The sequence below is a fragment of the Cajanus cajan genome, chromosome 6 (assembly GCF_000230855.2).
Source record: "Cajanus cajan strain Asha chromosome 6, NIPB_CcT2T_4, whole genome shotgun sequence".
In the NCBI taxonomy this organism is placed as follows: domain Eukaryota; kingdom Viridiplantae; phylum Streptophyta; class Magnoliopsida; order Fabales; family Fabaceae; genus Cajanus; species Cajanus cajan.
Window position 1 is genome coordinate 42,805,187 of NC_138522.1, and position 26,851 is coordinate 42,832,037.

Here is a 26,851-nt window from a genome sequence, read left to right on the forward strand (position 1 = left end):
ATGGACTCGCTGTGGAGCTCGGGGGTGACCGCTGAGAAGTTCTTCCCTCAGGGTTCGTTGAGCTCCGAGGACCAGGGGCTGATAGAGGAGGTTGGCCTTAAGGATAGTTTCGATGCTCCTCAAGTCCTGCTGCAGAGGACTATGGGCATCCTAGGCCACTGGAAACTGAGGTGGGCCCAGCAGCAGGAGGACTTGGCCAAGCAGCAAGAGGAGCTGTCCAAGCTGAGGGGCCGGCTTCAACCTTGGAAGGATACGAATAAGATTCTGAGGGAGGAGAACAAGGTTCTCAGCGCTGCCCTTGATGAGGCGAAGCGGCGATAGGCCGAGCTCCGATCTGCACGGGGCGACCTTGCGAGGGCGCAGAAGTCTCTCGAGATCGCCTTGCGGTCTAACGAGACTTATGCCTCTCAGGTGGGGGAGCTGCAGGAGCTCGTCGCCTTCTCTCGAGGCCGCGCTCGCTCCTTAGAAGATGAGGTAACGTCTTCTCGTGGCCAGGTGCGGGCTCTAGAAGATGTTGTGACCTCCCTCAAAGGGGAGTTGGCGGCAGTGGTTGAGGAGCGTCTTCGCAACGAGGTCGTTCTTGGTGGCCGGGAAGACGAGATCGCCTCCTTGAGGGCGGAGCTGGCAGAAATGACGGCGGAGAAAGCGACCGTGGAGGGGAGGCTCGCGGAGGTCGAGCGCTCCGTGGTGGTGGAGCACAAAAGGGGCTTTCAGAAGGCCGCTCGCCAGGCACGGCTCCTCGCTCCCGGGTTTGATTTTTCCTCCATGCATGTGGAGAAAGTCATCCGCTTTGGGAAGCTTGTCAAGGAAGACGACGTCGAGGACAGCTCCAGCGAGAATGCCTCTGCGTAGGTCAATTTTGTGATAGCTTAGTTTAATTTGCTTTAATTTTCTGATTTGAACTCAAGTGTTGGACTCTGGGGACTTTGCCCGTATATGTATATATTTTTTGTTGCCCTTATGTGTTTTGCGTTTGATTTTTGCTGCTTTGCGCGTTTTTGGACACGTTTGGTGTTTGTTCTACGCTTTTATATGTGGCGGTACTTTGCTTTGAGTTGCCCATGTTGAGATAAGTTGTCGACCTCGGTTTTTCGTTAGGTGAATTTTTCATGAAGGTTCGACTTCGATCTTTATTTACTAGTGCCGAGGTTCGAATTCGACCTTTTAAGTTATCAGTGCCGAGGTTCGGATTTGACCTTAAATCGAAGTAGAGTAAATTATGCTAAGGTTTGAATTTGACCTTGTATTCTTGTTATGTTGTGAGGGTTCGAACTCGACCTTGGATAAGTGGTTCGTATTCGACCTTAAGTTTAGGGTCATGTGTATTTTGCCAAGGTAAGAATTCGACCTCAGGTATGCGGCTCATACTCGGCCTTTAACGGAAGTGTTGAGGTTCGTATTCGACCTTAAGTTTAGGGTCATGTGTATTTTGCCAAGGTAAGAATTCGACCTCAGGTATGCGGCTCATACTCGGCCTTTAACGGAAGTGTCGAGGTTCGTATTCGACCTCAGATATAGGCAAATTGGTTTGGTTAAGGTTCGGACTCAACCTTAGATTTAGAGTGGTGCGTGTCTCATCGAGGTTCGAACTCGACCTCAGATATGTGGTTCATACTCGACCTCAAATTTTGAGGTATACGATTTAATTAAGGTTCAAACTCGACCCTAAGCACGCGTGTTAAAGTTCGGACTTGCCCTTAGGTGTGAACATCGAGGTTCGGACTTGACCTCGGATTTTGCGTACTTGAGGTTCGTAGATGACGAGGTTCAGACTCTTCGAGGCTCGTATTCCTTCTCGGAAAGTCAAGGTTCGGACTCGACCTCAAAACAGGTTATTTTAATTAGGGCTCGAACTCGACCTTTAACGAGGGCGTCGAGGTTCGTATTCAACCTCGGAATGTCGAGGTTCGGACTCGCCGTCAAATTTGAAATAGACTATTTGATTAAGATTCGAACTTGACCTTTAACGAGAGCATCGGGGTTCGTATTCGACCTCGGAATGTCGAGGTTCGGACTCAACCTCAAATTTGAGATAGGTTATTTAAGTAAGGTGCGAACTCGACCTTTAACAAGAGCGTCAGGGTTCGTATTCGACCTCGGAATGTCGAGGTTCGGACTCGACCTCAAATTTGAGATAGGTTATTTAGTTAAGGTTCTAACTCGACCTTTAACAAGAGCGTCGGGGTTCGTATTCGACCTCGGAATGTCGAGGTTTGGACTCGAACTCAAATTTGAGATAGGTTATTTAATTAAGGTTCGAACTCGACCTTCAACGAGAGCATCGGGGTTCGTATTCGACCTCGAAATTTCGAGGTTCGGACTCGACCTCAAATTTGAGATAGGTTATTTAAGTAAAGTGCGAACTCGACCTTTAACAAAAGCGTCGGGGTTCGTATTCGACCTCGGAATGTCGAGGTTCGCACTCGACCTCAAATTTGAGATAGGTTATTTAATTAAGGTTCGAACTCGACCTTCAACGAGAGCGTCGAGGTTCGTATTCGACCTCGGAAAGTCGAGGTTCGGACTCGACCTCAAATTTGAGATAGGTTATTTAATTAAGGTTCGAACTCGACCTTCAACGAGAGCGTCGAGGTTCGTATTCGACCTCGGAAAGTCGAGGTTCGGACTCGACCTCAAATTTGAGATAGGTTATTTAATTAAGGTTCGAACTCGACCATTAACGAGAGCGTCGAGGTTCGTGTTCAACCTCGGGTTTATGCATTTGCGCACTTAGAGTTCATTTCCGTCCTTTAGATAAACAGGAAATTAAGAATATGAGATGAGCGAAAGGAGTAATATTATTTATGGTGTCTGTGTGCCTCGTTAAAAACCGTCTCAGTCAAAGGCTGAGGCGGGAAAAGAGTGCACAAATTTGTTCATACTGAAAGATAAAGAAGACTTGAAAACTTAAGGAGCTATGGTGGGGGGATTCCGCTCGCTTTGCTTGCTCGACGAGGAGATCTTCAGGTTTTCGGTGTAGCATTGCCGAGCTGTTTTCTGATTAGCTTTGACGGAGATGATTTTACCGTCCTTGCCCGGGAATTTCATGGTGAGGTGTGGGGTTGACACTACTGCCCCGAGTTGATTCAAGGTTGGCCTCCCGATGATGATGTTGTAGGAAGTGTTGGCTTCCACGAGGAGGTACCGAACCATGACCCGCCTTGTATCCGGTGGCGTTCCGAAAGTCGTCAGCAAGTCTACGTACCCCCGAGTGTGAACTCGCTCTCCTGCGAAGCCGACGAGGGGCTCCATGTGAGGTTGAATGAGAGAATGGGGAACGTCTAGCTTGAGGAATGTAGTCCAGTACAGGATGTCGGCTGAGCTTCCCTGGTCAATGAGTGTTTTCTGCACTTTCCAGTTGGCTATTTCCACAACGATGACCATGGGGTCATCTTGGTTAGGGCTGACGCCGGCGTAGTCTTCGTCGGAGAAGGAGATCGGCGGTGAGCTTTGGTGGAGGGCTGGGGTGGTAGAGTGGACACAGTTGATGCTCCACAGGTGTCTTCTTCGGGCCGAGCTGCTGGCGCCTCCTCCAGCAAAGCCACCTGCTATTGTGTTGATTACTCCCCGTAAGGGGGCTGATAAGTGCTATGATTTCATTAAGTTTATGGCCTAGTTTGAAGCACTTATATCAATTTTCCTTGCTTTAGACTTTGTTTTTAACTCAAAACATATCTAAATTGTTAGGTGATCACATTTTGTTTTTGAATCATGTTTTTTGGTAACTTACAAGTATTTGGTTGTTGTTTTGTAGTTTAGGAGAAAGCTAGGAAAGAAGGAAGGAAGTCAAGCACAAAGTGGTGAATTTGAAGTTGAAGGAATTTTTGGTTAAGTTCCCAGGCTAAGACCCAGATCCACGCTTAGCCTCAGCATGGCAAAGAATCCCTGGAACAGAATTTTGATTCCCACGCTGAGCGTGGTACTGAGGCTTAGTGTGGATTGTGCTGACATGTCATTATTCACATAAAACAAAAGCTTTTATGACCTAAAAGTGGGATTTTCGAAGAGAGAAGTAAGGAGGATCATTCTTAGACTTTGTGTGGCGGCTGGAGAGCTCTGGAACCTTCAAGATCAAGCTTCTTCCTTTCTTCATCATTTGTAGAGTTCTACATGTCTATGTGTAGCTAAACTCACCCTTGTTGGGGTTTGATGTAACTAAACCCATTCCCATGTGTAAACTTTAAGCTATCAATCTAAGTTGTTATTCAGTTTTATTGCTCTTTTTCTGTGCATAATGCTTGTTATGACTTGATCACCCTTAACTTGAACTTAAGGTTTTTAAGAGATTGAGAAATGATTTTGAACCTTTGACTTGAAATAGAGCAGCTAATGGTGCTTATTGCTAGAGATAGAGTAAATGTCATTGGTCTTTCTTAAGCTCTTGTTTTTAAAGCTGGTTCCTAGGTTAAACTATGCAAGAGATTGATAGTTTAAGCTAGTAACTTAGATTCCAACTTGTAAGAGATTAGGGTTGGTTACTTTTGAGAGTGATTGATAAATTCTGAATAATAACTATTGTGAACTTAGTGATAAGCATGAGAGGAAGGTTTAGTGAAGTCAAACCCCAACAATTTATTAATATTGCATTAGAATCAAGTTTTGCACTCTAAGTGTTTACCAAAATTCCAAAAAGAATTGTTATTGCTTGTTTACATTATTTACTGCAGCAAATCAAACTCTTATTGCTTTTCGGTAGCTTAGTTAGTATAACAAGTGAAATTGCAAAGTGTTGCGCAAGTCCCTTGGGAGACGATACTCATACTTTCATTGAACTACTTATACGATTTGGTACACTTGCCAAACGAGATAACAAGTTTCTGGCGCCGTTGCCGGGGACTTGCGTCTCAATACTTAGGCAAAGTCACTTGGATTACTAATCTAGGCTTTGATTCATTTATTCTTTTACATTTTGCAATTACTATATTCCTTGTCTTTTAATTCATTGTATCTGTGTTGCTGACTGTTTGTTGTAGCTTTGTGATTCTGGTTTATGCGAGGTACTGTTCCTGCTAGTGATTTAGCTTACGACCCGGAAATTGAGAAAACAGCTAGGAGGAACAGGGGAGCAGTAAGGAAGCAAAGGTTACTAGCCAAGCAGGCACAGCACAGAGAGGCTACTTCGTCCTCTCTCAATCCTTCTTTATCTGAAATCTTAGAGGAAGTTGAAATGGCAGAGGAAAGACCAAGAATTACTCTTGGTGATCATGCAGCTGCTACTGGTACTACTCATTTCTCTAGCATTGCCACTCCTGCAATCGCTGCCACTAATTTTGAGATGAAGCCAGCACTGTTGAATCTGATTCAGAACAACCAATTTGCGGGCCTTGATCATGAGGACCCATATCTGCATCTCCATACTTTTGTTGAGCTTTGTGGCACAGTGAAGATACATCAAGTTCCTGAAGAGGTGATTCGGATGAAGTTGTTTCCTTTCTCACTACTTGGGAAAGCTAAGATGTGGCTCAATGCTCTACCACATCAAAGCTTAACCAGGTGGTCTGACATAGAGACAAAGTTCTTGGCAAGATTCTTCCCTCTTGCTAAGATAAATCAAGCAAAAAGTGAGATTGTCACATTCTCTCAGAAGCAAGCTGAACTTCTATCCGAGGCTTGGGAAAGATACAAATCCTTGTTGAGGAGATGTCCAAGTCATGGGTTTGACGACCTTACTCAGGTTAATATTTTTCTGGGTGGATTGCAGCCACGAGTGAAAATTCTATTGGATGCCTCAGCTGGAGGTAGTATGCGTTTTAAAACACCGGAGGAGGCTATAGAGTTGATTGATGCTATGGCAGCAAATGACTATGATTTACCAGCTGAAAGGGAGTCAAGACAGAAAAGAGGAATTCTAGAGTTGGGATCTCAAGATGCTTTATTAGCTCAAAATAAGCTCTTGTCCCAACAAATTGAGGCTCTTACCAAGCAAGTTGCTCGGATTCCAGAACAACTACAATCCACTCAACATCAAATTCTAAGTTGTGATCTTTGTGGGTTGAATCATCCTCACGGGCAGTGCATTGATACTTTCCCATCTCATGGAGAAGAGGTGAATTACATGGGAAATCAAGCTCGACAAGGAGGAAATTATGGTGGTAATTATGGGAAGAATTGGCAATCACACCCTAGCACAGGGTGGAACCAGAATGATATTGCTCAATCTAGTAGACCTCCTATGCAAAGGCCCAACTTGTATGACAGGCAGACTAAATTAGAAGAAACATTGAATCAGTTCATGCAGGTCTCAATCTCTAACCACAAGAGTACTGAAGCATCTATAAAGAATTTGGAGATTCAAATGGGGCAGCTGGCCAAACAATTGGCTGAAAATTGTGGAAATTTTTCAGCCAATACTCATACTAATCCAAAGGAGAATTGTAGTGCAATTACAACAAGAGGTGGTAAGAGAGTGGGTGTGTTGGAGGATGAGGAAGAGCAACAAGAAAACAAGGCTGAAGAGAGAGAGGGAGGTGAAAAAAATAATGAAAAAAATAAAAAAAATAGAAAATGCAAAAGAGAATGTCATAGAGGGAGAAGAGTTGGCTGAGGAAGTTGTTGTTAAAAAATCAAAGAGCCAACTAGCAAGAGAATTGAAGATGAAACCCAAGGTGTCTAATACCAAGGATATGCCATATCCCCCAGCCCCAAGCAAGAAAGATAAAGAAAAGCAATTTGCACGCTTCATGGAGCTTTTTAAGAAGCTTCAGATCAACATTCCTTTCTCAGAGGCATTGGAGCAGATGCCCACTTATGCAAAAATCATGAAAAACCTCTTGAACAAGAAGAAAAAGTTCATTGAGCAAGAGATTATTGAGTTGGAAGCGGGGTGCAGTGCCATAATTCAAAAGAACTTACCTCCCAAGTTCAAGGACCCTGGAAGCTTTACAATTCCAATCACTATTGGGGACCTATCAGTTGGAAGAGCACTGCTAGACTTGGGTGCAAACATTAACCTCATGCCCTTGTCTATGTTAGATAGAGTTGGACAGGTGGTAGTAAAACCAACCTGCATGACTTTGCAACTAGCAGACCGGTCCATCAAGTATCCCTATGGTGTCATTGAAAACATGCTAGTCAAAGTTGACAAATTCACATTTCTAGCTGATTTTGTGGTTATGGATATGGAAGAAGACTGTGTTATTCCTATTATCTTGGGGAGGCCATTTATGAAGACTGCACGAGCAATCATTGATGTTGGGGATGGTGAATTAAAATTGAGGGTCCATGATGAGGTGATCACTTTTAATGTATTTGAAGTTATGACCCATCCGAATGATAAAGGTGCTTGTTTCCGAATGGATGTGCTGGATGAGGTAGCATGTGAAACTATAAAGAAGCTGAAAAAATCAGTTCCAGATGATGTAATCCGCTTGAAGCCACCTCCATTCTCACTGCTTAGGAAATCTAAATTGTGGCTCAATGCTTATGAGTCAGCTAAGCATTACAAGGAAAAGGTGAAGTTGTATCATGAACGAAAGATCTTAAAAAGAGAGTTTCAACCGGGACAACTTGTGCTCCTTTACAACTCCCGGTTGAAACTATTTCCAGGGAAGCTGAAGTCAAAGTGGTCAGGGTCATTCAGAGTTAAGCAAGTTAAGCCTCATGGAGCAATACAAGTAGAGGATGTTTCCTCCAAGGAGAGCTGGGTGGTAAATGGCCAAAGACTTAAACTCTACTTGGGCGGTGAAATTGAGCGAGCTTATTCCACCGTTGCATTGGAGGACCCCTGAAGCAGAACAGCCCATTCTGCACGGAGAACGGGTCGTTCTCCAAGAAGAACGACCCGTTCTGCCTGCAGTCGTTTTTCTTTTTTTTTTTTTAATTTTTTGCAACTTTTTACGTCGGACCTTGTAATCTTCGACGTAAATTTACGTCGATTTTCGCGCCCCGACGTAAATTTACGTCTCCCGCTTCTACGTCGCATCTTTTTCCGACGTAAAACCCCCTAAAATGACCGACGTGATATGTATAATCTGTACTAGTGCAATTGTTCATAAGACACTAATTAGTGCAATATAATGATTATATTGTGTACTACACTTCAAAAAAATGCTATTTGAACACAGTTCATAACAACTTCTAAGAATTCTCTTATTAAAAATAAAAATATTTTTCAATCAAAAAATTCTTAATTTTTTGTTTTTAAATTTGTATCTAAACATGTTGGTAGTAAGTATAATACTTAAAGTGGTAAGGTTAATTTATAAATTTTGGATTTGAATAATCTTAATTATCTTGTGAAATAATATTATCTAATTAGTAAGATATTACTAAATAATTAAAAAATATAAAATATAAAAGCTGATATTATAATATTAAAAAAATTGTTACACATTCACCTTAATTTTTAGATAAATTGGTAAAGGAGAGCAAAAATAAATAATAAAAAATAAAGAAAAGTGAAACATACTATAAGTGATATAATAATAATAAGGAGAGAGAGATAAGGAATTTCTTTCCTAACCGACTTTAGGAAGATTCTTTTTGCGATCGTTTAGGGTTTTCATTTTTATTAATGTTTTATGATCTTTGGTATTCTATTTTTCTATATTTTATATATTGGATGTGTTGGAAATATTGATAGACCTTGAAGTGTTGTTGGGATGTTTTAATTTTATAATAATATTTTTGCACCCTTACCTTTTTTTTAAAAAAATATAATAATAATATAATGTAATATTGCTTTATAAATTAATCGATCAAGATTTGTGCTTATAAAATATATCATGTTACATTTAAAAGGTATGCTATTTTTTTTTTCATATGTAATTTTGGTGATATTTATAATAATTATTTAAAATTATAAATTTTAATTGATTGACGAATGTATACATATTTTTTTACGTTAATGGTATGTAAAAATAAACTTTATTTTTATTTGGGGGTTTGACCATTGAATATCGGACATTTATGATTCTGTTTGATAACCAATATATGATAAAATATAATAAAATATGTCAATAAAAATAAAATGCGATAAGAATAAATAAATAAGATTATAAGATAAGTTTTAATCTTGATTCTTATACGTATTTGATGCACATTAATATAATAAATTAGAGATATAAAGTATATATGTTCAATTGACAAGGTTGATATTTTGTTAAAGCTACGTATAATTAAAAAAAAATCTTAACTTAATTTTTACAAATTATAAAAATTAATTTTAACTAAATTATACAAAATGATCATGTTTATTAAGGATATAATTAATTGTATTTTATCTTTGCGTGTATGTCATTTATTTTCTTTTAAATAATATATTTTTTTATATTTTGTTATTGTTCCAGTCAAACAACTTTATTATTGGTCATTCCTATATTGATTCAAGAATTAAAATATATTTATTAACCTTTGTTAACAAGGACAACCTTAGGAACATTTTATAAGAGATTCACAACATATGTGTTTTGAGTTGACGAATATTTTCTCTTTCTAATTGCTTTGCTATCACCATATTTTTATTTTTATTTTTTTTTGTTTTTCTCGTCTCATACCTGTTCATTTTGTCATTGTTTTATGACGTCGGCTACCGTAAGTGGTCCACAGTGCACCATTTGTATTAGCTGTTGGATACATCTAACACTCATAGTATAGTATTGTATACTCTATACCAAAGTTTTTCTTTCTCCTTTGTTGTTGTCCCTTTCCTTTCTCCTTTTCAGTTGTTGCCTCTAGTTGTTGTCTCCTTTTAGGGACCACATGGTCAACAATTTCGTCGGTCGAAGAAAAGTATAGTTGTTAGGGCTTCGATGAAGAAAAGTAGTTGTTAGGGCTTCGATGAAGAAAAGTCTAGCTAAGAGGGATGCAACGGGTTACAACATGACGAGGCCACGGTTTTTGTAGTGGGAGAGGCGAAGCTAGAGGACTAGATATTCAATAAGGCAATTAAAGCTAATAAGGCTCAATATTAATATAAGACCCAATATTTTAATAGTAGTATTATCGATATAAATTAAATTTTTAAAAATTAATAATATTTGAGATAAGACCCAATATTTTATAAGACACATATCTTATATTTTTTATATCTCTTATAAGACACTTCTTGCATGATATTGCATTGTGAATTTGTCATGGGTCATCCCGGGAATCAGTACCACATATTCTCCTTTATTGAAAATGAAGTTTGTCATCGTGACAAAATTTCTTCTTTCCATGATTTCCTGCGTGTCTTTGAAAAGTCAAGATCAAACCCTTCTAAAATATTGTAAATTAATTATTAATGCATAAGAAAAAATAATTTAGTGCAGTACTTTTATTTACAAATTACAATTTTTAGATCTCATTTTTTTATTCTTCATCAAGAGCAAATGACTCTTATTTTGAGATGTGTTGATACTTTGAGTTGTCACATCAAAATAGAAGAATATTTTTTAGAGTTTTTAAGAGTCAATGACACAACAGTAAAAGGTCTTTTTGAGGAACTTACTCGTGTATTAAAAAAATATGACCTTGATATTAATCATATTAGGGGGCAAGGGTATGATAATGAGTCTAATATGAAAGGTAAAAATTAAGGAGTACAAAAGAGATTGTTGGACATAAACCCTAGAGCATATTATACTCCTTGTGGTTGTCATAATTTGAATTTAGTTCTAGGTGATATGGCAAATTCATGTACTAGAACTATTTCCTTTTCTGGAGTTTTGCAACGTATTTATTATTTATTTGCTTCTTCTACCAAACAATGGAAAATCTTACAAGAAAATGTATCTAAGTTTTCAGTTAAATCACTATCTCAAACAAGATGGGAATGTAGAATTGAAAGCGTTAAAGCCATAAAGTTTCAAGCACCAAAAATAAGGGATATGCACTTGTTCAATGATCGAAAACTAGTGAAGATCCTAAGATAAAAAGTGAAACCATGTGTTTAGCGACTTATGGGATGGAGAATTTTGAATTTTTATTGGGAATGAATATTTGGTATGATATACTTTTTGCAATTAATTCTGTAAGTAAGATTATGCAATCTAAAGATATGCATATAGATGTTACTATAGATCATTTAAGAGGCCTTATAACTTATTTAAAAAATTATAGGGAAAATAGTTTTGCATCTACATTAGAATCCACCAAAGAAATGACTATTGAAATGGATATATAGCCTAAGTTCAATGAAAAACGTTAGATTCATAGGAAAAAACATTTTGATGACATTGATAGTGATGAGATAGCTCATTCTTCTGAAGATTTTTTCCCATTGATTATTTTTTGTATATATTAGATCAATCTATTTCTTCTATTGAGAGTCAATTTGAACAATTTTTAGAATATGAAAACATGTTTGATTTTTTATTTGATTCAAATAAATTTAAAACTTTAGGAGAAGATGAATTGAAAAATTATTGTATCAATCTTGAAAAGATTTTGAGTTTTGAGGACCATTCTCATATTGATGGTCTTGATTTGTTTTTAGAATTAAAATTATTGAAAGAAATTCTAACAAATGAAATTAACACACCATTAAAAATATTGAACTTTATAAAAAGATAATGTTCTTTTCCAAATACATACATTGCTTATAGAATATTATTAACATTACTTGTAACTGTTGCGACGGTTGAAAAAAGTTTTTCAAAATTAAAATTGATTAAATCATATTTAAGATCAACTATTCTACAAGATACATTAAATGGGTTAACTATATTATCTATTGAGAGTGGGATGTTAGAATTACTTGATTATAAAACTTTAATAAATAATTTTGCAGTTCAAAAAGCCAAAAAAATAACAAAAATTATTAGGCTATATTAACATAGGCCCTTGTCTTAATTTTTGCCTAAGGCCTCGAAATTCCTAGATATGGCTAGAGGCTAATTAGATTGAGATTGAGGAGAAGATGATATAGTGGGAGGATGAGTGATGCCTAACAGGAGGGTGCATGGAACCATTATAAACATAGTGGATTGCAAGGGTGAGTTATTGAAAAATTTCTCTCGTTTGCGAGGGAGGGAAGGTATCCTAATGTGTCAAAGTCGTGATGATGCAATGACGCAGTTCCATACGAATGGAGTCTCAACAGTAACATACACAAAAAAATTGATTGTAAAAAAAATTATAACAATCCAGTGTGGAGGGTGCATGAAATCATTGTAAATACCAGACGCATCTGATGGCTAAAAAATATGGTGTATTATAAACCACTTGTAAAGATGGTCGACAACAGCACTTGTCTTGTTTTATAGGATTCCAACTTCCAACATGCTTTAGGTTTCAAGACTAAAGGTGTTGGAATTTGTTTTTGGAGTAGTAGTATTTGTTGTAAGACTAATATATTTTTTTATTTTACAATAATGTAAAAGCAAAATATTATTTAATGGTTGTTTAAAGCTTATTTGACAAGTCATGTTAAAGGCATTAGTTATGATGAATAAGTTTATCATATTTTTCATTGGTGGATAAATAAATAGTAATTATTTTTATTTTTATTTATTATTTAAAATTATTAGAAAAACTAATTTTTAGATGCTATTTAGAGTTAACTCTAATGATCACCACTTGCTCTTCCCTCTGATGACAATGCACTCCTTATGGGCTCACTCATTGAGGATGACCACTTGTTGGCTGCTGTTGCGGTGAAACTCGACATAAATAAGGTGGAAGTCATGCTTGTAGGCGTCACAGGCGACAAGGTGGTGGTGGTTGCTAACAGCAATGAGCTTGATACAAGTAACGTAGGGAGTTGGGCTATGGGGGAGGGCGACGGGCCCTCTCACTGACAACATTGAGTTCTCATGATAAGCGCAAATGATGTTGACGATAGAGTTCAGTAAGGTTTCAGGAAAGGAGGAGGAAGGTGAAGGGATCTTGTTCACACAACTTCCTCGTCAAATAAACGTTCATCGAGAATAAGTGTTAGGGGCAAGGTAGTCAAAATTGAGATTTTACTCAAGATCGAAAAGGGAAGTATGGATTGTAAGATCCTACAAAACTTATGAAATTCATATATACGTACACATAGTCATATATATATGTGTGTGTGCGCAATTAAAGTAAAAAATAGTAACTCCTTCCTGTTAAAAAAATAGCTTCATCCTAGTAAAAAAAATAGTAAACCATATTAAAATAAAAAAATAGTAAAAATTCAACTAGATAAGCAAAAAACAATATAATATTTATATAATATAAAGTAATAAGCCAAATTACAAATATATATTAAAAAGTAAAAGTCTCATCCTAGCTACAAATAGAGATTCTATCTTAGTTACAAAAAAATAATCCATCTAAACTCTAAAGCAAATAATTTTGCAAGTTCAAATCATAATTGCTTAAGATATCTTCAACTCCATCATTTTCAATTCCATCTCATTCACCATTCAAATAAGCAATTTCCATATCATTTAGAGGTGTAGTTACATCCTTCCCAACTTGTATTGGAGCCAAGTTTTCATCCAAATCCAAGTTGTCTACATTCAAACCCAATCTTTCATTCTCCCCATGCTCATCTTCCATAATCCATTCATAATCGGATGAGCAATCATCAAAATTAATTTGAATTGGTTTCCTTGTTTGTTTCTCCTTGGCTAATTTTGAATTAGCCATATAACATATACAACATCATTCATTGTGCTTTGCTTTAGCCTATTCCTTCTCTTTGTGTGAACCTAAACAAATACAAATATGATAAGAAACTAGCAAGTATAGTAGACTAGTAATTCTATTTTATAGATATATAATATATTTTAATTTTACTTAACTTACCATTTCAAAAAAACTCTAATTTCTTTCACATTCAGATGAGCTACACGTCAAGTTTAATACATGTATCACAAATTTTTGGAGTTCTGGATGCTTATCACCGTAAGGCTCCCACCATTTTGCTGGAGTCTTTAAATTAATTGACCTAGTAGCCAAAGGACAACTAAAAAATTTAGCTCATTTTTTGAAATCATTAATTAAAGTTTGTTCATCCTCATCCTACACCATCCTTGTTAGACAGTCCATTAAACCTCATTTCACTTCCAAATCAACCTTCAATTTGAGGGTTAAGGAAATAGCCTTCAGCATGTAAGGGCCTATGAAGTTGCTTGTCCCACCTTTTATCAATGATGCTCCACAAAGGCAAATAACTAAACCAAAATATATTGAGCTAGTTTTCTATTTTCAGTTTCAAATATAATTAAATAAATAAGTATATACTTAGTTACCTTTTTTGATAGCATTGAAAGCCATTTGTATCTTATCCTTAGCTTGGTCCATTGCTTCAAAAATGAACCCCATGGATTGTTTTTGATCCGAATCAACCAATCGAAGCATTTCAATTAAAGGCAACACACCCTTTTAAACAGATTATTATATTACTCCAAAAACCCTTATCCAAAACCACATTCTCAACTGTTTTTCCATCCTTTGTTTCTACATACCTACTAGACTTCCACTCATTACTAGTAAACATTCTAATTAGAGCACCTTTGTTCTCATGAAGACACCCTAATGTTAAATGAGATATGGCAAAGCGAGTAACACTTGGCCTCACCAAGTCTCTTCCTTTTGTGAAATGTTGTACTAGAGAGATTAGAGAAGTTCTTGAATAGATAAAGATTGTAATTCTTTTACCTTTTGGAATTGTCTCCTTATGAATTGGGATTTTCTTCTCATAATCCTCCAACATTAAGTCAACACAATGTGATGCAGATGGTGCCCAAAATAGCCTTTTTCTCTTTTCCATCAATATTTGACCAGCAACTTTATAGTTTGCTGCATTATCTATTACAACTTGAACAACATTGTCTTCCCTCACCTCTTCAACAATGCTACCCAGCATCTCAAAAACTTTTTCAATAGTTTTGGATATTGTAGAAGCGTCTATGGACTTTAAAAATAGAGTTCCCTTTGGGTTGTTCACTAGAAAGTTGATTATTTTCCCTCTTTTCATGTCAGTCTAGCCATCAATCATAATTGTGCATCCAGTTTTCTCCCATTCGTCCCTATATGATTGTAAAGTAATTGATGTATTTTTCACCTCCTCCTTCAAAAGTTTGACTCTAATCTCATGATATGATGGAGGCTTAAATCCAAGGCCATGCTTTGAAACCAAATCAAACATAGCAATGAATTCCTCACTCTTTACCACATTGAAAGGTATTGCGTTGTTGTAGAAAAATCTAGCAATTGCTTGGCATGCTTCCTCTCACACACCTTTCTTAAACATGGTATTGATGGTGGCTTGTGTACTAATTACTCTCTTCTTGAAAATATTTCTAGGATTGTTAGTGTCAATTACTTTATTGCCTTTTCTTTTATCACCAACTTCTAGACTTTCCCCTTCCTTATTAAGGCTTGATTTCCTGATCAAATTTTGTTGCAAACCAACAACAATTTCCCACATTTCTTTCTTCACTTCATCAGTAACAACCTTGCAAGCACCAACATCCTTTTGAGTACCAGCTAAGTGATGCTTCAATTTATAAACTCCTCCTGTTATTACCTTCTAGCAATATTTACATTGAAGTTTCCTAGTATCCTCACCAACTGAAATATAATGCTTCCAAGCTATATCACTCTTATTTCCAGGAGAATTTTTGGGAGCCACAAGGGTAGAGGAATTTGGAGTTGGATTTGAAGTCATTTTAATGATTGTCTATAAGATAATAAATAATAGAGGAGTTAATAATTTATGTAATAGTCTTTTAAAAAAAATAAGAGAATTAGATGGCACAAATAAGAGAAAGTGTAGGCTTACAATTAAAGAAAAAATGTACAGGGCTTGTAGTAAACAAAATCCAATTATGAATCAGTTTGTAACTTCTAGGGCAAGAGAGAACAAAAGCAAGGAAAGGAAATCAGCATTTCACAACCCACACAAAGAGAGAATAAGAAAGGTGGAATGAAATATGAGTGTGATTGGAACTTATTAAATAGGTTTAGAAGAGTAGAAGTGGCAGTAATTTACTTTTTATTCACGAAAGAAGAGTGACAGTCTCTACTTTCGTAAAGGGAAGAAGATTTATTTTTTATTCACAAAAGAAAAGTGATAGTCTCTGTTTTCATAAAGGGAAAAAGAGCGGCAGTCCCTATTTTCATAAAGGGAGCGTGGAAAGGTTTTATCTTTTTTGATCGATGTGGAGCAGAAGGCACCTTTCAACATTTTTTAAGTTATTGGGCTTTGGGGGGAAAATAAATATGGGCTTTTGTTAGGGTTTTTTTGGGCTGAAATGTTTTTAAATTCTAGGTTATAAAATTGGATCACAAATCCGACCCACAAACTAATCTAAAAATAGGCTCGCAAAAGAGTGTTGTTTCCGTGCAAGTTACACTCTTGCACGTCAATCCACTACGATTCGCAAATTCTGCGATCCAAAGTAGGCGCGAGCACAGAACTAGTGAAGAAGATCGTGAACGCGTCCGATCTTACTCGAAAAACCGTAATTCTGACTACCATGGTTAGGGGTTTAGGGCTTGCACTTTCTCACTGATGATTACGCTTCTTCTTGGTGCTTGCACTTTCTTCCTCTTCATCATACACCTTCTCCTTCTTTGTCCCAGACTTTAACCCCTTCTCCTTCTTCACCTTGGCATCCATCACGAAAACATTGTTGTTGAAGATGGAGATGTTGTGGTAGGTAGGGTCGTAGAGCTCCTCATAGGCAATAGGAATCTCATCATCGATCTCGAGGGATGAATTGTCGAAGGAGGGAAGGGGGACGAAGCTCTCAGAAAGCTATATGTGATGTCGCTGTTAGGATTGATGAAGTAAAAGAAGAGGGTTAGGGTTGACAAATCTAAAGGAGTTTAAGGTTGACAAAGATGATAGTGGGGGTTGATGATATTTTCTTTTTTTGGCAAAATGGTCATTTACCATCAGAAAATAAAATTTACATCAATAAATTTTTTTATTAAATAAATATGAAGTGTTCAATTTAATTATTCATATATTTAACAATATTTTTTTACTTTTCAACCAGTAAACCACATAGAAATCACACTTTATTTTGTTGGTCCACCTATGAAACACATAAGTCATAAGTCCATGGTAGATTTCGCCCATGTTAAAATCACAATAAGTATCTAATGGCCATTGATGCCACCATTATCTACTATTAATATTATTATTACCACTATCATCATTGTCTTTTGTGTCATTATTATTTATTCAAGTTGTTATCACTCCTTTTCTTCCTAAATGACTACAATTTAAAGTTTTCATACACAAATTAAGAAAAATAATAAATGTATCACTTTTTTATACAATTTTACTAACATAGTCCCCATCCTTAATAAATACATTATTTAATTATGGTAGTTGAGTAACTTTTGAAGGGGCAAAATACAAATAAGAAAAATAGACAATTAATTTTACATTAAAAAAATGAAAACATTATTCATGTTAAGTCATTTTTCAAATATTAAAAATCCTGTCATTATAAGACGATAAGACTATTATTATTATCTTTATAATTATTACTACTACTATTGTCATTATATTAACATAATTAATATTAAAAATGTTAATACAATATTTTACTTTGTATTATCCATTATCTACAAAATAATTAATAAGATAAAATGTTGTTCTACATTTTTCTTATTTTGGTCCTTTTTATTTAATTAGTTCAAATTATTCTTTTAATAATATAAAGTGATGTAATCTAGACATTTCAACCTAATTATACTAACAACGTTAATTCTTTGTAAGATAATTGAAACTAACAACTAAGTCTTTGGGCATATATCATTATGTATATAAAAAAATTAATGTCATTAGTCTCATTTGAAAGAAAAGGTTGAATCTGTCATTTTAAAAAAGAGTTAATTACCTATATACACTGCTAGTATAAAGTTCTTTTACACCGACAATTAATTATATTTTTTAATTGTGTCATATCACTATAAACACATTTACTTTTAACAGTGATATGACACAATTAAAAGATATAATTAGTTGTCAATATAAAAAACTTTACACTGACAATGTATAAGTGATTAACTCTTTTAAAAATTCAAAACCAAGTTATATATTTTAAGAATAAAGACACCAAATCTTAATGATTAAATAAAAAATCTAATAAACAATAAGTTTAATTTCATAGTTTCATTTACTTTATTTTAAAATTTTATAACTTGAAATAGATATTTTAGTCCATATATTTAATTTTTTTAATATATTTTAGTATCTATAATTTAAGGTATTTTTTTTTAATATTTATGTCTATAATTTTGTATAATTTTTTTAGTTTTTATCGTTAATTCTTTTTATAACATTCTCCTTTTTAGGTTGATGTGATAGAAATATAAATTCAACCTTATATATTTGATGTCAAATTTATTTTATTAAAATTATTCTAAATTAGATAATCTCTCAATATTTTGTGTATTTTTATTTTATTTTTTATCTTTACATGCAATGATCATTATTAAAATACCTTGTTTTTACTCTCATTAAAATGAAGATATCTATAAGGTAAGTACAAAATAAATAATGGTATAAATTATACAAAATAAATAATGGTATAAATTGTTTTTGAAAAAGATGAATAAAAAACTTTAAAAAAATTATTTTAAATTATAAAAAGTTAAAAGAAAAATAAGTAAAACTATAACAATATAAAAAAAAATTAAAATAAATAAATAATAATTTAATGAGACTATATATGAGTGACTATAACTTGGTACATTCTACATCAGTACATTGTGCACCAAGCTGAAGGTGTAACCCGGTGGGCCTTTTCTTGATTACATTCCGCTTCGTTTTTTTGTTAGCGGCAAACAAATTGAATCCCATCCATTCCAACGGGAACGAATCAGCACCGTCCATCTGCCGTGAGATGGCGAACCGCTCCGTCTCCGCCGGAATCAGACGGTACGCCCAATCCCTTCTTCTCTGCCCTTTCTTTCCGATGATCAATCTACTAAACCTTCAAATTTTGGCTTCATCAGTTTTTTGTTCGGTGCACGAACTCTGTGTAGCAACGTAGCTTCTCGCGCTTCCGCGTTCCACGAACCGTTCGCGCGCAAATTCAAATCCCCAAAGCAGAGTCCACTGCTCGCGCTTCAAAATTGGGTGGACCAAGGCAACGAGGTTTCACCCTCCCACCTTAGACGCATCGCCAGAACCCTAGTCAAATCGAAGCGTTACCACCACGCTCTTGAGGTTCCATTTTCTTCTGCTATGCTAATGTGCTATACATTATTCTTCCTATTTGTGCTTCAAAGCTGATTTAATTTAGTAGTCAATCGCGCGCCAATTTGTTCGCGAAGTAAATGCTTGTGAGGAATGTTTATCTAAAATTGAGAAGTTGCTCAAGTATGACACCGATTTGTACATCGTTGAGCTGCATCAAAATGATGATGAGGAAAAAGAGTTGAGAAATTCAAAATAGAAAAAAGAATTGGAATATCATCAACTGATAGTCCCATAACTGTCTTTGCCAAGAAAGGTAAAAGTGTATGAAAAATACTACATGGATTCACTTCGTCTTAGAAGTCCAGAAGAAACTCTTGTGTTAGAGAGTAGGCTTTGAAGCGAACAGGTTTAGGTTTAGATCATGCTTTTGACGAAGAAACTAGGGCTAGAGCTAGTCAGTATATAGCTTTTTTTTTTTTTTTTGATATATGAACGGAATGGATTTTAATGTTGTGGGATTAAAAGGATTCAAGTTGATGATTGAAGCTATTGGAAACTATGGTCCACACATAGAAGCTCCAAGCTACCAAAAATTGGAAGTTCCATTCCTTAAAAAAAAATGAATTGTTTGAAAGAAATGCTGAACAGTCAAAAGGTAGAATGTTCAAAATTTGGATGTTCAATTAAGTTGGATGCACAAACAGATAGGGAGAATCGGATCTTAATCAATTTCGTGGCGAACTGTTCATCTGAGACTATTTTGTTGAAGAGTGTGGATGCCTTTAAATTTATGAAGACTAATTAGTTAATGCATACAGCCGTGTGGTGGAGCATGTATGGATCATTTACTCCAAATTTGCAAGCTTTTGCCATTTAAGTTTGAGCTTGACTTGTTGAGCATAAGGATATGTGTGTAATTGGAACATTATTGAGAATGCAAGTATATGTTAAATTATTCTACCTTCTAAAGTTTCATAGAGCAACAATGAAACTAGTATTCTTTTTTGTAATTTATACAATAGTTTCATTTTAAGAAGAGAAGCAACCTTGAGCAGCAAAAGTTGAAAGACTTGGTGCTCATCAAGTATAGCAAAGCTCTAAATGAACAATTTGACATTCTTGATGTGAATGATCCCGAGGAACTGGGTTTTCATGAAAATACTTTGAGTTGGGGAGCCTACACCATTTGCTAAACTGCAAACAAAATTGAAGTTAGCAACTTCAAGGCAATCAGGCTCTAGTGTAGGGGATATATTATTGTAGATGAAGAGGAAAAAGTGACACATGATGTAGAAAGCAAAGAGGAAATTAAAGGATGAGGGTGAGATATGTGAGTATATTAATGATGAAAGGAATATTCTTGAAGAAACTCAGAATATCATGGACTTAACTTCTGAGTTTGATTGATGAATAAGGAGAATTGTTGCTTATGCTTGTTGTTTTAGGTGTTGAGTCTTTAGCTTATGCCTTAGAGGCCTTAACTTATTTAGCATTTGGTGCTGAACTCTTTATTTTGTTGTGTCTCTTGTTATTATTGACTTATTGTTTTTAGTTATACCGTACATTAACTATGATTGTGCCTTTTAAGTTATGACTTTTGACTTTTGAGTATTAATGATGAGAATGTCTTAGAGTTTATGTACTTTTTTAGTTTTTTAGCATCAATATGCATGTAGTATAAATTATTTGCTCTGTGTCATCAAATTTTGGCAGTGACTACTCTGCAATCCATTGTACCATTAGTGTTTTTGCGGTCAGCCACTTTGCCCTACTTTCCAGGATTGACTACTTCAGGCATTGCATAACATAGAGTTGCTAATAATGGGTTCTTTCAATCTCTGACAAGCATGTCATTATAATGCAATTTATAGGTTTTATGTGATAGTTTATTCAATTTGTTAAGCAATTTAAATTTGTTAATTATTCTTTTACACAGGTATTTAAATGGATTGAAAACCTGAAGAATTTCCATATGATCCCAGCTGATCATACTATGAAATTGGAATTAATCATTGAAAACTATGGTCTAATGGAAGCTGAAGAATATTTTATGAATCTACCTGACTCAGCTGCAAAGAAAGCTGCCTGTTTTATACTTCTACGTGGCTATGTAAGAGATAGGGACACTAGTAAAGCTGAGAATTTCATGGTGAAGCTCTATGAACTGGGGCTAGTGTTGAGCCCTCACCCTTTTAATGAGATGATGAAACTATATCTAGCAACACATGAGTACAGGAAGGTACCCCTTGTTATTCAGCAAATGAAAAGAAATAAGGTGCCCCGCAATGTTCTGTCCTACAACCTTTGGATGAATGCTTGTAGTGAGGAAGAAGGATACGGGATTGAAGCAGTAGAGACAGTTTTTAGAGAAATGCAAAATGACAAGAATGTTGAAGTGGGGTGGAGCAGTCTTGCTACATTAGCCAATGTTTATAAGAAAGCAGGACAATCAAAGAAAGCCATTCTGGTTCTCAAAAATGCTGAAAAAAAACTATCTGCTTGTAACCGTCTTGGTTACTTCTTCCTTATAACACTTTATGCTTCTTTGAAGGAAAAGGAAGGGGTCTTGCGGTTATGGGAAGCTGGTAAGGCAGTTGGTGGAAGAATCAGTTGTGCCAACTACATTTGCGTATTAACATGCTTGCTGAAGCTTGGGGATATTGTACAAGCCAAGAGAATCTTCTTAGAATGGGAATCTAACTGTCAGAATTATGATATCAGAGTCTGTAATGTTCTTTTGGGTGCATATGTGCGGAATGGATTATTGGAAGAAGCTGAATCATTACTTCTCCACACATTGCAAAAGGGTGGTTGTCCAAACTACAAGACGTGGGAAATTCTCATAGAAGGATATGTGAATGTGCAAAAAATGGATGAGGCTATTATTGCCATGAAAAGAGCTTTGGCTCTGACAAAAGATTGTCATTGGAGGCTGCCACATGATCTCGTGTTGGCCATTGCAGAGTATTTGGAGAAAGATGGGAATCTTGAATATGCAAACAAGTATATTACAGATATCCATAATCTGGGTCTTGTTAGTTTATCATTGTATAAAATATTGCTTAGAATGCACCTTTCTGCCAACAAACCACATTTCCATATTCTTAAAATGATGGAGGAAGATAAAGTTGAGATGGATAATGAGACACTTTCCATTCTTAAAGCTTTCACTGGGTAGATAATATCAAATCCATCAAGTTTTCCGGATCGCTTGTTACAAGATGTGCAGTTTTCCCACCCTAAAAATAATTAGTTTTGTGGACATGATCAAGCTAAAGTGTTTGGAGGTATAAGCAGTAATCTGGAAGTCAATTTCATTCTTGGGTAATTCCTTCTCTTTAATAAACAAGTTAATTTTTTTTCATACCCAAGACTATTTTTTGATCAAACATAGAAACCGCCATGCAACATTGTCCAATAAAACATGGATAGTGGACTTCATATATCTTGTTCATAAAGATTAGCAGCTTTACTAGATTCCCTGATATCTATACTTAATAATTTTTGTAAGTTCCACAACAGTTAGGAAGTAGCAAGCTCTTTTTTGAATCATAATTGCATTGATGTTCAATTCCCTTAATTTTTGAACTCATTGAAATATGGTTTGGTTTGTTCTTTTGATATTTGTTCCATTGTGGGTTTTAGTTTCTGTTTCTCGTATGCTTGCTTGGTCCTATCTGTTAGGGATGCTATTAACTAACAGTGCCTTACGGGGCTGGCTCACTTAATTCCCAGGGCCCTTTTGGTGTAAGCTTCCGGAATTGGGGGTCTGTTTCTAGCACATTATGTTTGATACTGCATTAACACTTTCTGGTTTGATAGGATTTTACATGATAATTGAAAGGTTAAATTTCTATTCTATAGTATTAATAATGGTATGCCCAGCAACCAACATTTGCGATGCCCATTGTTTTTATTTTACCTTTTCAGATTGCACCAGAGGCGTTAAAAAACATAGGCAATCATGCTGTGCTGTTGATATTTGTTTGTACTTGGGGTACTACTATCTTTGTAAGTTTTAGTTTGTTGAGTTTTCTACCTGCTAACGTTTGTCCCTTTCGCCTATTTCTATATACATGAATATTCATTGTTAATGTTCATGCACTTATTTGTTTATATTTTGCAGCTCAGCGTAATGTTCAATCCAAGATACGTAGCCAAATGAAATCCATTCAAAAGCCACAAAGGTAATAGAGAACGGAAAAGATAAACAGAGCTTAGCCACGATAGCATATGCCAAGTTGAGAAATCGTGATTGGAGAACACCACGTGAATTTAGATGGCTATTGCTGGGCACAGTATTTTTGGAAAGCATTTTGAAGAGCTAACTGCAAACAACTATATTAGAACTGCCAGTTTCGGTCTTCAAGTTTATCATTGTAGTAAATATTGCTTAGGATGCACCCTAACTGCCTCTTCCATCTTCATAATGTTCAAAAAATGATGAGACCCTTTCTATTCTTGTAGCATTTAACAGTCCCCTTTTTAATGGAGTAATTCCTACTTGTTTCCTGTAGGGCACGTATGTTTTTTCTAGGAAAAATTCAATTCATGCATATTGTATGTACGCGTTTAGGTAAAAGCTGTTGTCCATAAGCAAGCGAAACACGAGCAGTAATGAGACTCAATAAGTGTTGAAAATTTTCGTGGGATCTGAATCAGAAAAGCTTTTCAATCCAAGTATCCAACGTCAACCCAGAAGTTTCATCCATTCATCAATCAGTTCCAGCATATTGGTAAATATCATTCAACATGTTTGCTTTATTTAAACATAAATATAGCAACATTTAATATGGTCGTCCAAATATATTAAGCTGGACAATGTCATTGCTTTCAGACTACTATACTATGTACATGCGAGGATTTCCTTTGGATATTACAAGAAACTATCACTTCCTTGTAGTTTTCGGCGTTCACAACATGATAGGTTGGCTTTGAGCTCATGTACGTGTGACGTGGCTATTTATGGCAATACACAACTCATATCATACACATGATATTGACGGGGCAAAGCCTTTCAAGTGGATGAAGATGTCAAGACCTTGTGGAAGGCCGTGTTGTGGTTAAGCAGTTTATCACGTGGTGGCATGCTTTCTCTGATGACAGGATGCTCAAGAAAATCATTGAACCAAGCATCAAGCTTAGCCATCAACTCTTTATCAATCAGGTTTATGCCCACAATTTCCTCCACTATTTGTACCCAGTATCCAAGCCAGCCAATAGCAATATCAGCGAAGCCTATTTTTTCACCTCCAAAGTAGCGCTTTCCCTCAATCCCACCTTCAAGGGTCTTTAGATTCTCCCGAGCTTCTTGTGCTGCTTTCTGTTGTTCCTCCCCACCTTTGGAAAAGGTGGCCATAACACGGAGAATAAGAAAGGTCGAGTGTGTTACCAAGGGGACAAAAAGAACACGATAACATGTGTTCTAATACAAGTAAATGATCAATTTTAGTATCTTATCATATTAATTCTTGAAACTATAAATTTTTAAATAAGTTCTTAAAACATTTTTAGAGAGCAAACACTCATTTTATCCTTTGAATTTGGAATAAGCTGTCACATTAGCCCCTTAAATTATAAAATTGAAAAATAAGTTTATGTAATCACGTTAGGTCAAAACTCAAAAAAAATAAAATGATTAAAATGATAATATTAATATGTATTAAAGATTAAAGTGGTTAAATCTATTCAAGGACTTAAATAATAATATGTTTGGGGACAAAATAAAAAAAAAAGTAATTAATTTTAGGAATTTAAATGAAATCTTTAAATAGTTCGACTTGTTTGATTTTTTTTTCCAAAGATTAATACGAGAGTGAAGTACAATTTCAAGAACTAAATTGTTTGCTTGTTCTAATTTATTATTACCTTTTCATCAACGAATCCTGACCAGAATCGTGCCTTGGCCTTTTCATAGGGATCTTGTGGAAGAAGGGGATTTTGCTTCCAGGTCTCATCAATATATTCAAGAATCACTAGTGATTCCGCCAGGGGCTTACCTTCATGCACAAGAACCGGCACCTTCTTGTAAACAGGGTTATATTGCAGGAGCATGGCACTCTTGTTGCTGAGATCTTCTTCCACATATTGGTACTGAATCCCTTTTAGTTCAAGAGCCCATTTGACCCTGAGGACAAATGGACTACCCCAGAACCCTATTAACGTCACTGATTCTCCTGCCATTTTTTTTTCCTTTTTAAATTGCGAATTAAAAAAAAAAAAAACAAATACTTGAAGCTCTCTCATTCTCGTCTTTATAATCCATTAGGGTCGGCATTACTGTGACCTTTGTGTAAAACAAAATATCCAGTGTCTTATTGGTAATTCAGTTATTTATTATTAACAAATCAATTAGATGGGGCATACACTTGTACACGTTGAAGGATCTTCTGGAGACTTGAGAAAAAGGTGGTCGCAACAAGTCTGAAATAGTCAATATCAAATTAAATCAACAAATCGTATACGAAAGTAGATATTTTGAAGAGAACAATGACTAGGGGACCAATCATTTAGGCTCTCAATGATGGAATTGGAAATCCTATATCCTTTTTGCTCTTTCCATTTGAAGTTCTTCTTTTTAACAAAAATACCCTTCACCAAATTAAATTGAATGAATCATAATTAAATGGATGAATAATAATTCGTCCACTATTATTTTCAAATTCGATGGATCATCTGATTAACACAATGGATCAAAGTCAATCCAATATAAATTTGTTCATATTTAATTTTCAATACTTTCTCTCTTTTTTTTCTCTCACCCCTCTCTCCTCTCTCTCTCTCTCCAATATTATAATAAAATTTTAAAAAATTGTTTTGAATTTTTTCTTTCAATAATCCAATAGAAGATCGTATTTTAAGAACAGTAATATTAGACTCGATATTAAGCAAGATCTTAGCTTAAGCTTATAAAAGAAACATGGTTGAGAGATAAAATTTTATTAAAAGTGATCGGATTATCTAATAGAAATTAGCTATTGAGGAAACAGGTAAAATATTTGATACTAATAATATAATTATCTATAAATAAAAAAAAGAAGATCAAATTAAGTTTAGATATTGATGGAAAACAGATTAAGTTGTCCAATTCGAATATCCAAATTCACTTATTTACGTTTTTTTTCACATCACTTGTTTACGTTTGTTAGGGATAGTCATTTACTATTTTTTCTCTTTTCTAATCTTCTAAGCAGCTGTTCAATTATGATAGGAGTTCTTAAAACATTCCTTCAATTTATGTTGCTCAAAGATTTTTGTCTTCTGCTGAATGCACTTACTAAATACCAATAATTGACTTATGTAATTTTAAATTTATGTATCCCAGCATTTTTTTCTCTTTTAGTGGATGCACCAAATAATATTTTAATTGTCTCGTGTAATATAAACTAGGTGGCACAACGTAACAATACAAGGCATTATTACGATTCCAATTTTTTCAACATGAAGTAAATGATTGCATGAAGTTAATGCAATTAAATGGAATACATGGGACAATTTATCCTATTGTGAAAATTACTTATTAATTAAAATAATCATCTCAATCAATTAAAAGAAATGAGAGAGGGGGATAAAAACGGAGCGAAATAGAGGGATAAAGAAAAGACGGGGAAAGAAAAGGGAAAAAAAAAAGAGATACAGGAAAATATTTTTAAAAACATTTGATTTTAAAAAATAATTTTATGGATGAATTGGGTTCTACAGAGATTATAAACAAGACAATATTTATCTTGATGTATTTTAATTGACTTTTAAAAATATTTGATTTTAAAAAATGATTTTATGTGTTTG

General features: G+C 35.3%; 4 protein-coding genes and 1 pseudogene across 7 annotated transcripts; 3 read left to right on the plus strand and 2 right to left on the minus strand.

Annotated features, from left to right (window-relative positions):
* The first annotated feature begins 6,593 nt into the window (after positions 1-6,593).
* Positions 6,594-7,727, plus strand: LOC145958710 (uncharacterized). The gene has a single exon (XM_083076225.1). It carries the CDS (start codon positions 6,594-6,596, stop codon positions 7,725-7,727), a length of 1,134 nt encoding a protein of 377 aa, XP_082932351.1.
* Positions 7,728-10,073: 2,346 nt separating this feature from the next.
* On the plus strand, positions 10,074-12,591 carry LOC145958711 (uncharacterized; annotated as a pseudogene).
* A 1,666-nt stretch (positions 12,592-14,257) lies between these two features.
* On the minus strand, positions 14,258-14,875 carry LOC109802646 (uncharacterized). The gene has a single exon (XM_083076226.1). It carries the CDS (start codon positions 14,873-14,875, stop codon positions 14,258-14,260), a length of 618 nt encoding a protein of 205 aa, XP_082932352.1.
* A 3,738-nt stretch (positions 14,876-18,613) lies between these two features.
* On the plus strand, positions 18,614-23,530 carry LOC109803075 (Tetratricopeptide repeat (TPR)-like superfamily protein). 4 transcript variants are annotated; one of them, XM_020364540.3, is made up of 6 exons: positions 18,614-18,799; positions 18,877-19,090; positions 21,000-22,387; positions 22,799-22,907; positions 22,994-23,074; positions 23,190-23,530. In XM_020364540.3, the coding sequence occupies exons 1-3, from the start codon at positions 18,765-18,767 to the stop codon at positions 22,239-22,241; spliced, it is 1,491 nt and encodes a 496-aa protein (XP_020220129.1). In that variant the 5' UTR covers positions 18,614-18,764; the 3' UTR covers positions 22,242-22,387; positions 22,799-22,907; positions 22,994-23,074; positions 23,190-23,530. The 4 variants fall into 4 exon arrangements, with proteins under 4 accessions (XP_020220129.1, XP_020220128.1, XP_029127924.1 ...); XM_020364539.3 differs by lacking the exon at positions 22,799-22,907; XM_029272091.2 differs by lacking the exon at positions 22,799-22,907 and having other exon boundaries at positions 21,000-22,350.
* A 319-nt stretch (positions 23,531-23,849) lies between these two features.
* Positions 23,850-25,309, minus strand: LOC109803077 (glutathione transferase GST 23). The gene is made up of 2 exons (XM_020364544.3): positions 24,932-25,309; positions 23,850-24,488 (listed from the first exon to the last, which is right to left on the minus strand). The coding sequence occupies exons 1-2, from the start codon at positions 25,307-25,309 to the stop codon at positions 24,081-24,083; spliced, it is 786 nt and encodes a 261-aa protein (XP_020220133.2). The 3' UTR covers positions 23,850-24,080.
* Positions 25,310-26,851: the final 1,542 nt, after the last annotated feature.